Genomic DNA, 14313 nt, shown 5'->3' with positions numbered 1-14313 from the left:
AATTCCAGAACTTACAACAACATATTTTGGTAAATGACCTTCTTCCTCTTGCACTGAATATAACCGATAGTTTGTACATATATTCAGATCCAGTGCTTCATGGAATAAACATCTCAATGAGAAATTACCGAATGTTTATGAATTTTAAAATCGTATATTTTGGTATGCAATACCAAGTGAAAGGTATGTGTTTTTTGTATCCATATTTTCCAAATGTACAGTAGTTTGTCATTATAATCATTAAAAGAGTGTGATTCTAAAAAGTCTGATTTTCTTTATTTAATTTATATAATATTCATCGGTATTTAAATTTTATGCAAGAAAAGAGCTGGTGAGTACACAGTTACAATTGTAACATCATGACCTTAAAGTGACCCCATTCAGAACAATGGCGTCATATACAATACATAATATACTATACAAGAAGTGTATATTATAGAACCTCTCTCAGTTTCTCTACTCTTAACCCTTTCACCACTATGGTTTGGCCCAAACCCATTGTTATCAATGGTGAATGTGGACCTCTTTACAGGGAATTGGAGGTGAACAGGTTAAACTTACATCTAATGTTGTGATTTTTATATTAAAGCTATTGCTCATTTGACTGTGAATGTAACGTCACTGAGAAAAAATTGTGTCACTCACTTCCTTCATGACTCATTTAGGCAGAGCTGTATCATGTGCTACAACAAGTATCCAGGAGACCAAAGCCATGCACATAATGAACATGAATGAAGTAACTGCCATGTAGTATATAGCCAATTACTTGGATGCAAGTGATGTATATTTTTCCATAGCAGTCCACATTAAAATGAGTGGCTTTATTGCTTTGGTGAAACTGCGGAGTGCATGCCGAGTTTTCAGAGCTCAGTATGGCAAGTAAAATCACAAATCTGTCTCTTCCTTGTCTATCGCATTAGCTTATGTGTATAACCAATAACTGTTAGCAGTGTTCCCTCAGAAATGGGGCACAACATTCCTTCCAATCAGATCAGATCAGTGCATTTGTGGCCAATGTTTTCCTTTTGAAACCGTAAAATTGTTAGTGTTGTTGTTTTTTTTGCCCATATTGTCCATTGCTTATGCAAGATGGAATTCAAGTCACAAATGCAATTGAAGATGAACCAAACTGTTATGATCTACATTTGAGTAAGAATGGTGATGTACACACTGATAAATATATTGGAATTCACATGAATTTTAAAGTGTTCTCGGGGATCGCATCAGGCTAGCAGAGTGTTTTGTCCAGGGTCCATATACTTTACCTCTTTGAAAATCCTGGAAAATTGATAATCCACACACAATTTCAAGAATGACAAGGTGATCAATCATAATATTGTAAAAATTAGAAGTAAAATCATATACGAAATGTGATGATATATTGTTAGAATGAGTCTGAAAATGATATTTTTGACCTCAGAAAGTCCTTAAAATTGTTAAAAAGTCATTGGTTCCTTTGAGTGTATGGACTCTGGCTTTGTAATAACTAGCATTTTGTATCAATGTGATTTGGTTTGTATTCATCTTCTGTATCACTATAATTAGTGGCTATTCGCGTAATTAGTAAATGCAAAAGCCAGTTTTCCAGTAATCTGAACATGTATGGGCACCTTGCTATGTAAGGTCATCCTACATCATGTTGACTTGTACATAAAAACATGCATATTCAAGAACTAATTAGTGTCAAGGTCCAAGGGCTCACAGTGAAAACCACTTCAATCAAGTGATTTCACATGGGAATCCTCCCACTCGCGGATGTGCATCAATGAAAATATAACGATGCCTTAGGGATTTCGTCTACTGAAGATTAATTCTTTTGTTAATAGAGAAGTTGAACTTTGTGGAATGTGTCATTCAGCAAATATGAAATCTCCGGATCTGCTTTAAAACAACTTCCGATAGCTTAATATGTAAACTTGATACTTCAATAAAATAAAACAATGATATTCATTACATTGGGTAAACAGATGACATTTCAAATGAAATGGACCGTGTAGAAGATAATTCAGACTTAATACAAAATATGATAGAGCATAAAAGTCAACTAGAAAATTCAGTCAGGTAATTGTAAACTTTGACTCCCTAAGACATGACTAATTGATACATCAAACATTTTTTTCTCTGTATGTTTTGATGTAGCCATATTAGTATAGGCAACCTATAGATTTTGAACAAGCCCTCTTTGACAGGGAACAAACTCCTGGCAAACTTGGATGAAGATAAATCAGAAATGACTTCTAAAACCAATTATTGATCAGCGATGCGTGCAAGCTGAAATAAAACAGGAAGTTTTGAAAATTTCATGGGGTGTTTTATTTTTGGCTTGTTTCCTGATGCGTTGCATTACGCCATGAAATACCTGAGATCAGCTCTGCTTGTGTGAAATATCGTTTTATTTCACATTAACAATAACAGCAAAGGCATAAAGTACATTACTAGAATGCATGACAAAGCAAAATTACCTTTCATGGAGTGTCCAGCATATAAAGGTTAAGTTGAGATTTACAGGATAATTAGTAATTTCAGTGAATTTCACACATCTTTAGCTTTAAATTTAATAGTGAAAAATAGGAAAATCATAGATACCCAACATAAATAAATAAATAATAAATAACCAGTATCTCAAACATAAATAAATATATACATGAATAAATAAATAAACCTATAAATCAATAAACTTTATGGAAGTCACAATACAGTATATTATCATTATGACTGTAACATGAAATTTAATATATTAACTATGGAACTTCCATTTCTCAATAAGATAATTGTACTATAACTGACTGTAAACAGTCTACACCAATAAAACATTACCTAAACAGAAAAAGTTTTTAACAACTATAACAATGCAAACTCTAACCACTTTAACATCATCTAAAATTCTTCAAAAAATCGAGAGATATATATTGATCTTTTGTCTATACTGATCATTCTCAAGTACAGGTAGATATTTGTTTAAATTTTCCTTTTCTCCATCACTTGCTCTCACTCAATTCAATGATTGCTGTGTATACAGCCCAGCTGTTTAAAGTTTGGTAGTTTACGACTCCCACCCACGGTGGCGTTTTTAGGTATGGGGAATGAGCAGGTAAATGTTACAGGCATTGGCAACCACAACACTTGATATTTCAGATGATGGTGAAATATTGGTGAATTCCCCTAACCACAGTAAAACCTGGTTTTACATCATCCTTACCTTCCAACCACACAGAATGTTGATAACCTTGTTTGACTTAAAGCTAATTGGTTCAGTTCCTTTGGGTGTAAATGTATAATTGTTAGGATCTAACGCGTATGAAATGAGCTTTCACGTTTATCATCTCATTTGCCAAATTATATCAAACTACATATACAGTAAACTTATTTACCCATGGACGGTTGAGCAGTCTTTCACTCCAGCTCCACTGTGTACGGTTACTTCATGTGAATGAAAAAATCAGCACACAACACTACAGATACGACTTTCCATTTTGGAAATTTCAAAGTGTGGTCAAATAATTGTCGCAGCTTTTGCCCCAATACCACAGCAATCTAATTGTACACTGTGAGGCATATTGCAAACAATTTCGAAGAAAATTCATGTCACAGTCCCTTCTAAATTTGCTTGATACTTGAATTCTATAACCTTCGAGACTTTGGTTTACAAACCATTATCTTGACCTTGTCTCTGTTGTACGTTTCTGGCACAAGTATCAATATATCCTCAGGAAGGTGACTTGGATATTCAAGTCGTTTTCGTCTTTTGACAGCTGTCCCAGAAGTCACCTAGGAACAAATTGTAGATGAAATCTTTTCAATAAAGTAATTTCACATTATGCATAAATGTGAAAAAGTTGCAAAAATTTTACTATTTTTGGCTAATTTTACGACATTTGGATGTCTATATTGTGCAAGCCTGACAGATATTATCATGTGCATTGGTTGGTATACCCACAAGGGTAAAACCATCTTGATCATCAACAATTAAAACATGCAACACAGTTCATATTAGAGCTGTTGGAGTACACAATAAAAATAATCCAGCAATTGTGAATGTTGCATTAGGGAACTTAATTTGCAATATTTCTTGATCATTAAAGCTGAATGAAGCAAATTTATTTCGACAATGATGGGAACAAAAAGATAAGACTGTGCAGGTAGCAAGCAACATGCCTGAGGCAATGGGTCACAATAGGTCATTTTGGAGATGATGGCTGATGAAAAGCTGGTGTGAGGGGTATCCATGAAATATCTCAAGGGAGGGGGGAATCCAGTGAGGGGATGAGGGCAAGGTGTCTCTTGCAGTTATTGAAGGACTGGTGAAAATCTCAGTTCCAATTATGTAAGTGCATCAAACATGAATCCTACATCTTTTACCACCAAAAACATAGAGTAATATTTGCCCACGTCTTCATGAAAATTGCACAAAGGTTTGTAATGACAGTGAAAAATTGTAATTAGGAAAAGCAGATCTTACTTTGACTGGTTTCTTTGGTTGGACTGGCCTTGTCTTTTTGATACCGCTGACCTCTGAGTTTGGAGTCTTTAGGAAGCACTGTACTGCTTTTTCCTTGTCGAGACTGCATCCTACAGTATCACCGAGATGTGACAATACACTATTATCTTGCAGCTTTTCCAGTTCTGATATTGATTTGGACGCTTGTGACTTGACGGTTGAATTGTGTTTCTGATCAATTCTACTACCAATCCCCTTTGTTTTGGATGGAAAAGTCAAATCTTTTGGGTTGCTCTGATTAGTTGCATGTGACAGAGCAGCTGACGTATCTTCTTCAAAGTCAAATTCCATTGTATCAGAGCCTGGACACAGGACAATTTTGCCTGGTTTTCCTAAAATGTCAGCTCTCCCCTTTTTTCTGTGCTGAATTTCCTCGGACAGCCTTGTGGCCTGTGTTTGGAATCACTTCTGTTGCTTTTGTTGGGGTTTTACTTGCTACGACAGTCTGTCTTCTTGCAGGGGTTTTATTTTTCACCGTGCGTTCCGGCATTCTTGGTGTTTTCAGGGAACACCACTGAGAATCGGAGTCGTCAGAATCAATCGCTGTATCACCATCCTGAGTTACAAAGCAGCTGTTGGTGCCGCCTTCCATACCAAGCATGGTCAGAGTCTGGACAGAAATTCAGAAATGATCAATTAGTAAACAAATGTTCAAGGCACTACCACATTACCAATATTAAGGTTTCGCAAATTTCAGTGTCACAATTACACACGCCCATGTTTATTATAAGGTTAGAAATATTTGCCAGCTACTACACAATAATAACTAAATAAACGATTTAAGGGGAGGGGGTTGTCGGAACTACGCGTGTGCGACTCTCTTGTTTATAAACAATGTATTTCATGCATATCTATATGCATAACTTCAACATAGCTGCAACATATAAATTTTATGATATTCGTAGTTAACAAACATGTTCCAACTTTCGTCAATCACTAACGTACCCTAGATACAGTATTACATCGGTCATAGGGGTCCCTGGCAACCTTTGAGCAGAGTTCCAACGACCACCTCCCTTTAACCCTTTGAAATCATACATTACTAATATTTGATACAGCTTTTAACCTTAGGACCTATATATGTAACACTGATCCTTTGTGATGAGTTGATATATCTCAGCCTGGGACTGAGACATGGAAGAGCAGCCTGGTGGCAGCAAGAGTATCACTCAGATTGCTGCTAGGATCATGATCACATAAAAAGCACATAAGAGTAGTGAACAGAGAGGAAAATCCAAGCTGTATCATTTTTATGACATTCACAGACACAAGACAATGCCTGTGACATATAATCCATTGTTGTGACCATGTTGTAGCTAGTTTTTGTGTGATCTCATTGTAACTCACCAATGGACATGTATTTACTTATAACAGAGGGGCTTATAATTCATAGAATGAGATATACTTTTGCTGAATGGGGATCAATGTACACAAAGTGTGTATGTTTCACAGGAAAAAACTTGCGATGCACAAATTTGAAACCCTACCATTGTCACATATTCCTGAAAAGCAGGAGTCCTGTAGGTTCGTTCAATAATTACAATAGGTAGAAATTTCAAAAGCCTGGCTGTCACCTCTGTTGCTCTTGTACACAGCGCTTGCAAAGGGATCAAAGTCCTTTAAGTACTCATACAATCACAATGCCTTTTGAGTACATCTGTGCTAGCTGCCTTTGCTAGCACAGATCAAAACCATAGAATGCTCACCTTTCACTCTGCATATGCCCTAATTCTGAGGTGAAGTATTTTGGCTGTGGTCACATACACATACAGTCTGGCTACAAGTCACTTGGTTTATATTGCCATAAATCAGTACACACAAATTGGAAATTATTCAATTTAAGCTCTTGTAACTTTGTTTACAATCCATATAATTACAGTATACCATTCACAGTGCAGAGCAATAATGTGCTGCCTGATGATTTTGTCAAAGAATGAAAAGACTTCATGGGCTGAAGCGTTGTGTCATACCTGTTGCTACATGCATGACATACTTTCTCCACGTTTTATTTGGATATTATGTAGGTCATACAACACTTACACTATGAATGTTAACATGACAGAGTTCAGTGCGTAACTGTCTGGTCATCAACACAGTGATTAAATTCTATGCTTGTCATAATTTCTCTGAGACAATACCATGAAATGCACAACAGACTGCGCACTGAAATAGGAAATCTACTGACAACCTGGACTTCAACTCTGACCTGAAACATGTACCTGTCTTTTCAGTGAATGGTTTATTTCAGAGGTGAACCAGAATGGCAGTGAAGAGACTCGCATTAATGTACCGAAAAAAACAGCTACACTTACAAAAGATGGTTCACTCACTGCTCAGGTGACTTGGTTTTGTTGAGAATATTACTGCAATGACCCTGCACACATAATGAACTGGGATACGTAGGATCAGACGGCATGAGTGATGAAAAGATGGATGTCTCAGAGCTATGTTCTTGTATCTAAAGTTCAAACGTGATAGGTTCTGCAGCCCTTCATGTACACCCTAATTCACTGTCCTTAAATTCTACATAATTTGTAAAGCCAAGCAAGCATTGCTTCCAGGGAAAGTGTCACCAGTTGTTCTTTGGAAATTATAAATATGCCATTCTCCGGTATTTTGAACAAAGTTGAAACCAGAAAGGGAAAGTGAATGGTCCCGCACATGTACCTTCCCACTTCATTAAAGGAAAAAATTTTCCTCCTGCCCACTAGTTTTCCCCTATCCTCATTCCCCATTTCGACCCAGATCAGCCTAGGAAGTTGCGAGTAATTACTCGCATTTGCGCCTAAAATTTAGGGTAATGCGAGTGAAAATATGAAAACGCTCGCATTTAGCGAGTGGAATTAAAAATACGCTCGCATTCAGCGAGTGCAACAACAAGAATAGTCGCATTCAGCGAGTAAACTGTGAGCCATAGACGCGGCCTATATTTAGCGCATTGTTTTGGCTGCTCGTGTAATCTGATAGCGAACAACTGTCTCTCACTTCAAATGTATCAAAAACTTGACTCGCCTTGGATTTTCTTTTACTTTGATTGACATTTCCTTTTATTTTTCTGATACATTTTTGTCGGCAAATCTCTATGTGACGACATCGGACGCTTCTCTTTTCTTTTCATTGGGCAATTTGTTTGATGGACAAGTCCATTGACGTACCGTGCCATTGCCGGGACGACTGTGTTTTGCCGACTCTAAAATTCTATTTTTTCGCATTGGTTTATTTGGCCGTGGAGGTGGTACTCTCTAACAAAAAAAAAAGAACATATAACCACACGTGGTGGCGACGGTACGGCTCCCTGCACTCATAGGTACATGTTCTTGGGAGCACGACAACTTTTCATCAAACTACGACCCAATATTCTGAAGTATTTCAAACAGCGGTGATATAAGCTGACACATCATGAGCAAGAAACAAATTACAGACTTTTTTCGACCGACAGAGATGCGGGCTGAAGTTTCAAGTTCAACACGTGATGATCATCCAGGCGACACATCAGCACGTACGGGTTCTACCGAGGTGACCACGCCAAAACGGCGCAAGGAAGATGGCGGTGGTGCATCAATGATCGTGAACAAAATCAAGCAGGCCCGGATTGGAAAGTCGAAAGACAGTAAACTTGTGCGATGGCATGAACAATTTGAATGGCTTGATGTAGATATGAGTGACGAAAGTAAACATCTTCACTGTGGGAATATTTATCGCGTGTGGTGTCGATGGTGTCGAGCGGCAAAAGAGAAGTCGAATACGGAAGTGAAGTGGGTAAACTGGTCGAGAAAAAAGAGAGTTTGACTGAACACGCAAGTTCCTTCAAACACATTCGTGCGAGAGACAAATACTTCGCTCAGTCTGTTGAAGCTAGTCCTCTGGCAAAAGCCTTCCGAAGCAACAAGCCGGGTAGTAGTGACGCTACACTGCGAGAAATGAAAATCAAAATGAACATCGCCTATCTGATCGCTAAACATGAAATGCCGTTCTCTGTATTTCCCAGTTTATTGCTCCTACACAGAAAAAACGGAGTCGATATCAATCCAACCTATGACAATACACATAAGTGTGCTGAAATCATCGGTACGATTGCGGACAAAATGAAGAAGGAATTATCAGACTGTGTTCGTGATTCTAATTATATTTCCATTCTCATCGATGGCGATACTGATAGAGCTATGCAGGAGTGTGAAATAGTCTACTTGCGCCATGTTGACAAAACAAGTGGAAAACCAAAAGTAAATCTCATCGGACAGAAAGAACTCGAACATGCACACGCTGCAGGCGTGGTAAGTGCGGCAAAATCCCTCTGCGATAAAATAGACGACAACTGGAGGGCGAAGATTGTCGGATTTGGCGCAGACGGCGCATCGGTAAATCTCGGTAAAAATTGCAGCGTGTTCACAATGCTACGAGATGAAGTAAGTTACATCGTGTCCTTTCATTGTATGCCTCATCGGCTGGAACTTGTCATGCTTGCTGTACAGAAAGGCATATCGATGGTGAAAAATGTTCACGATGTTCTGAATATGGTTTGGAAGACGTATCACTACTCTCCAAAGAGTCGCAGAGAGCTCGCATCGCTCGCTTCTGAATTGGGAGTTGATGTTTACACTCCAAAGTCCGTGTCGGGAACAAGATGGGCTCCGCACGTGGAAAGAGCACTGCGTATATTTCTGTCATCAAAGCAGAGGGACAAAAACAGTCCATCAACATGCGGCCAGTATGCAGCGGTTTTAGCACATGCCGAACACCTCGCCGCCACTACCCGAAATTCTGACATCAAAGGTCGAGCAAGTAAAGTTGTTCGCGAAATGACAAAAGTGAAATTTGCCGCCTTTTGCCATTTCCTTTTGGATTTATTCGGACAGATGCATCGCTGAGCCGGCTTTTACAGGCAAATGAAGTTATTCTACCTCAAGCCATCCATGGAGTGAGGTCATGTATCGCGACCGTGGAGTCCATGAAAACAGAGAATGTACAAAATGGTGCACTTGATCAGTTTCTCACCAGTACATGCATGAACACTGAACAGAGAGAGAATACTGACGACCGCGAGTGTGACAGCGAAAATGATGAGTCGGAAGAAATCACTTATCAAGACGTGCAGTTGAAGGGCAAACCAGCCCTAGTTAAGACACAACTGCAGAAGGCAATCGACGAAACGTGTGATACAACTGTTGCAGAACTGAAGCGAAGGTTTCAGAATTTGTTGGGTACGGTAAATGCGCAAGGAGCAGCGAAGGCAGTGGCATGTTTATCAGTGCTTTTCAATCATGATGCATGGCCCGACACAGTGGAAAGTCTAATGGTGTATGGTCAACAAGAATTGGCTTTCCTTCTGGAATGGTTTGGTCCAATACTTGATAGAAATGGTTGTATTGTTGTTGATGTGGCAGGTGAATGGCGACAACTAAAGCTCTTAGTCTTCAATCAGTTTTTGGATAAATCACACATGGCATTGTGGAGTCTGATGTTGACAAAAGAACCATACCGCACAAATTTTCAGAACATACTACATTTGGTAGAGATAATGACAGCACTACCCATTTCTACTGCCCAGTGTGAAAGAGGGTTCTCTGCACAAAGACGAATCAAGACAGAAGCCCGCACTCGACTTCATCCAGAAACTGTGGGAGACTTGATACGTATCAGCTTGGAAGGTCCTGATGTCACTGAATTTGACCCCACTGTTTATGCAGAGTCTTGGTTAAATGAATCTACGAGGGCAAGGCGGCCAAATGTAAAACAGTCGTGGCCTCAGAATATTGTCTGTGTTGATGATACTGCAGATATGGAACATGGAGATCTGAATGATTTTCTGTAGTGTGCATGCATGAGTAGTAATTCTGGACATGAACTCATGGAAACTGAACTGTTGAAGTTTTCTGACTTTTGTTTGAACAATGAACCAGATTCAGATAATCTTGATTAAGATGTCTACGCAGCAAATACAAGCTACTGGTATATTGTGTACATTCACAATAATGTTGTTTATTGAAGTAAAAGATTATCCAAGGCACAACAGTTTATAATTGCTCCTTTATTTTGAACTTTAGGAGCATTTTGCTCCTAAATTTTGAAATTTAGGAGCATTTGGCTCCTGAATTTTAAAAATTAGAAGCATTGCTCCTTTGCAATGAAGTTAACTTCCTAGGCTGCAGATGGTTCTTTCCTCTGAAAGGATTTTGCTATTCCCATCGGTTAATCCTTGATACAAGGAGTTGTCTGCCCACCATTTCCCTGCTCATCTCCTTTGACATGAAAAAAAGTTTCAAACTCTATCCACTGAGAATCTGTTTATGAATACATGTACCGTAAAGTAGAACACGCCTAAAAGACAAACATTTGAGCTGTCGAATTTTTAAAATACCTTTTGGTACCACTTTTGGGGGCTCATTTTGAAGGTCATAACATGACTAAACTTTTCACAGGCTTATTTTGTGAGAATCAAAATTTAAATATTTGCCAACAAAGTTAATACAGGGATCTGGCAGCCATTTTGAATTTTGAGAGTCAGTACATATTGAGAAATTTCTTTGTCTTTTACCAAATTTTGTATTTTGACCCCTGATTTTATTTTGAATTTTGATAGTGCATCATTTAAAGTTCACTTACATCGAGTTTAAACAAAAGTTAAGTCTTTCAGATTTGAAGCACATACTACCTTAAGTGAAATAGCAGTGAAAGCTTTATTGCACAAAGGCAAATCTAAATGCCCCTGATCACTTCATTTCTGGAACTCAAAAAGACCTCTCAGCATGACATTCACCCTACACATGCAAGAAATATCTGTACGTGACTTACTCCTGGCAATCTGCTTGATGCGGCACTTTCTACTTTGGAAAGATGATATGTATTCACATGTATCTCATCTGAGTTCACGGTCCGTTCTTTCAACATCGGCTGCAGTAAGATTTCTTCTGATGGAATGTCAATGCAGGATAAATCCAACTGGAAATAAAGAGAGACACAAAACATCAAACACTATTGGATAAGTATCTACATATAGTAACAAATCCATCAACCAATAGCATATGAAAATCACCAATCTCTAAAATGTGGTAGAGCAACTCAATCAGCCTGTTTAACAGACAAAGTGTCTCATGATTCTAATCCATGTGACACTGACAATATCAAATAGATGCAAACTTTACGTTTGAAGAAATGACCACATCAGCAGACATACATATGCTCACACCACAAAAGCACTCAAGTACTGTGAGCATTTGTATTTCAAAGTGCATTAGATATACGCATGCACTAGCCATGCTCAATCCTGCACGTCTGTATTACCATTCAATTATGATGTTGCACATGTGTAATGTTTGACTTACTGTACATATCTATCATGACATATTAAAATCAGAATTGTTTGGAACAGCAAATTGCCCCCCAAAGGAAGTATATGGTGTTCACATACATGGAAATTGAATGCCAAGTTATTCTTTTGCTACAATATATCAGCGTACAAGCTTTTGGATAGAACAACTGTGCTTACATTCAGCCATTCACAGCAACCTGCAGAGACTACGCAAAATCAGTAGCTAGATAAATTGTTGACACAGAGATAGATAAGCCTGCATTTTGCAGTTTACTGTGGTTATATTGAATACTTACACCTGTTAACCCTTGGCAATCATTGTCAACTTTCCATGTTTACCTCCATGTTTGGCAGCTTGAGGTGTACTCGTCAGATATTGTTTATCAGGCACCTTCTTGGAGGAGGAAAGAACACACTGTGAGTTGTTGAAATAAATTATCAATAAATAAAATAGAACTAACTTTAAAGGGACAAAGTCGTCCATTTTTTCATGAATTTTGTTTGATACGAGATACTACTTACATTTTTCGACGGGTTGAAAGATAATGAATGGGTGACCATGCATATATTCGACCCCAGTTTAGACACGAAACATGAAACCATGATTCATTTCATTATCTAAATCAGGGTCGAATATATGCATGGTCACCCATTCAATCAGTATCTTTCAACATGTTAGACAATATAAGTCGTATCTCGCATCAAACAAAATTCATGAAAAAATGGGCAACTTCGTCACTTTAAAGGTATCCCCACAAAATATGAGGCATATACTGAAGTTATGGTAGTACGTATTGAATTGATGCAGGGAACATTGGTCTGGAGTATAAAACTGATTCAAATGCTATTACCATAATTACAAGCAACCTGTGTAAACAATGCTTTGAGTAAAGCTACTAAATATAAACAGAATGTAAAGAGATAATACTCTTTTGATGATATTAAATAAAAACATACTGTACATCAATTTTGTAAATGACAAGTCATTTGATAAATGCACATGGATGCCTATTTTGGGGCAAATATATTGTTTCGTTGTTGACAATGATGATGATTATACAGAAGATATCAATGCATATCTGCTCATATTGATTATAATGATCATAACAAATTGAGGAAAATTACAACCAGTCAAACAATGATGGAGAGGTTGCCTGAATAAAATAATGTGAACATACTGGGTACATTTTAAATGTACATTCATAAACCCTGATATCTCACAATTTAAAGGTATCAATATTCACAGTGTAGAATTTAGCACACAAAATGATTTCATGAGCGAGATACAGTGCAATGGATCATGGACACAGTGGCGTGGACAAGCTGTGTGCAACCACAGACCCTCAAGTTTTCTTGAGGGTCTATGGTACAACAAAGTGCTCCCTGAAAATTCACTTTTAATTGTTACACTCTGAAAAAAAAGGATGACTGGTATAATTCAGCATACAAGCAAGAATGTAACTGTCATGTACTGGTGACTATTGAAATTGGGACACTGCTCTATACTGATGTGAAGAAATTATTTTTGAATGATATTCACAGCTGTAATAAATTGTTTTCATCATAGGCAGGTGTACATCTGAGTTTTATAAGTTTGAATATTGCATGAATGTGCATCTCCTATCACATATTCTTATACTACTAAGTATTGTAAATTGATTTTTGTACAGTTTTACCTCTGGCAAGTGACATAACATCACACAGGAAGAACAGATTGGTTTTGAGGGGATTATATACTCTTTATTTGAGGTCGAAACAATAGCCGGTATCTTACCGTAGTTATTTTATCAGCTGTATGTGTGGGATCCTCTGATTCTACAAAATGATCCATGGAATCATGATGCCGGAATCCTGCCGGCTTGCCAAGATGTCCATGTCTTTGTTCTTGCACCTCTAGTAATCATAAACAAGTAATGAATTCAACAGACAGAGTGTTGCACTTTCATGCATCATAGCAGATTTGAGTTTTTTTTTTAGAGGAATATATAAGCTGAATTTCTCAGTTACGTTGACTGTAAGAGGTAATCATAATTACTAGCTTGTGCTTGGCAAGAGAATCAGGTCAATGATAACAATTCCAATTTCTTAGAACGGCAATAGCTGTAGCTCTAAATACTATTGCCTCTTATCAACAAAAACATATTGTATGGTATGCATTTCCTTGAGCAGCTGTAAGTTTTGTTTTCATGCATGTGATAATTTATAATTATTCACTTTTTCTATTCTGAAATATGGACAAAAATAAACCAATTGTATAATAATAATGTACAACAGAGGTGCAGTTAATCAAATCCTACCTTGAAATTGACAATTAGGATCAACACTTATCAGGGACGGACTTGGTGGAAGCGTGGATGAACTTGACAAAATTCTGAAACAAATGAATGATAATTGACTTGCACCATAATGGATGAAGGAAATTCAAGACTGATAGCTATGGCAAGGATGAAAAATTCCACTCAAGGAATCTTTTTATTAAAAGACTTCTTTTCTGCTAAGCTAAGCT

The 14313-nt window shown here is 37.7% G+C and overlaps 2 protein-coding genes across 3 annotated transcripts in view; one reads left to right on the top strand and one right to left on the bottom strand.

Moving 5' to 3' along the window:
* The window catches only part of LOC139149487 (cytidine and dCMP deaminase domain-containing protein 1-like), a 696744-nt gene that overhangs the window by 489164 nt on the left and 193267 nt on the right, over positions 1 to 14313 (top strand). The gene's annotated exons all lie outside the window — the stretch shown is intronic.
* LOC139149461 (uncharacterized) lies at positions 3236 to 14176 on the bottom strand. 2 transcript variants are annotated; one of them, XM_070721234.1, is made up of 6 exons: positions 14105 to 14176; positions 13582 to 13700; positions 12104 to 12201; positions 11291 to 11437; positions 4460 to 5108; positions 3236 to 3768 (listed from the first exon to the last, which is right to left on the bottom strand). In XM_070721234.1, exons 5-6 carry the CDS (start codon positions 4787 to 4789, stop codon positions 3622 to 3624), a joined length of 477 nt encoding a protein of 158 aa, XP_070577335.1. In that variant the 5' UTR covers positions 4790 to 5108; positions 11291 to 11437; positions 12104 to 12201; positions 13582 to 13700; positions 14105 to 14176; the 3' UTR covers positions 3236 to 3621. The 2 variants fall into 2 exon arrangements, with proteins under 2 accessions (XP_070577335.1, XP_070577336.1); XM_070721235.1 differs by having other exon boundaries at positions 12104 to 12198.

The sequence above is a fragment of the Ptychodera flava genome, chromosome 14 (assembly GCF_041260155.1).
Source record: "Ptychodera flava strain L36383 chromosome 14, AS_Pfla_20210202, whole genome shotgun sequence".
NCBI classification, from domain to species: Eukaryota; Metazoa; Hemichordata; class Enteropneusta; family Ptychoderidae; genus Ptychodera; species Ptychodera flava.
The sequence above is the reverse complement of the archived record's forward strand: the minus strand, read 5'-3'. Positions and strand labels throughout refer to the sequence as shown.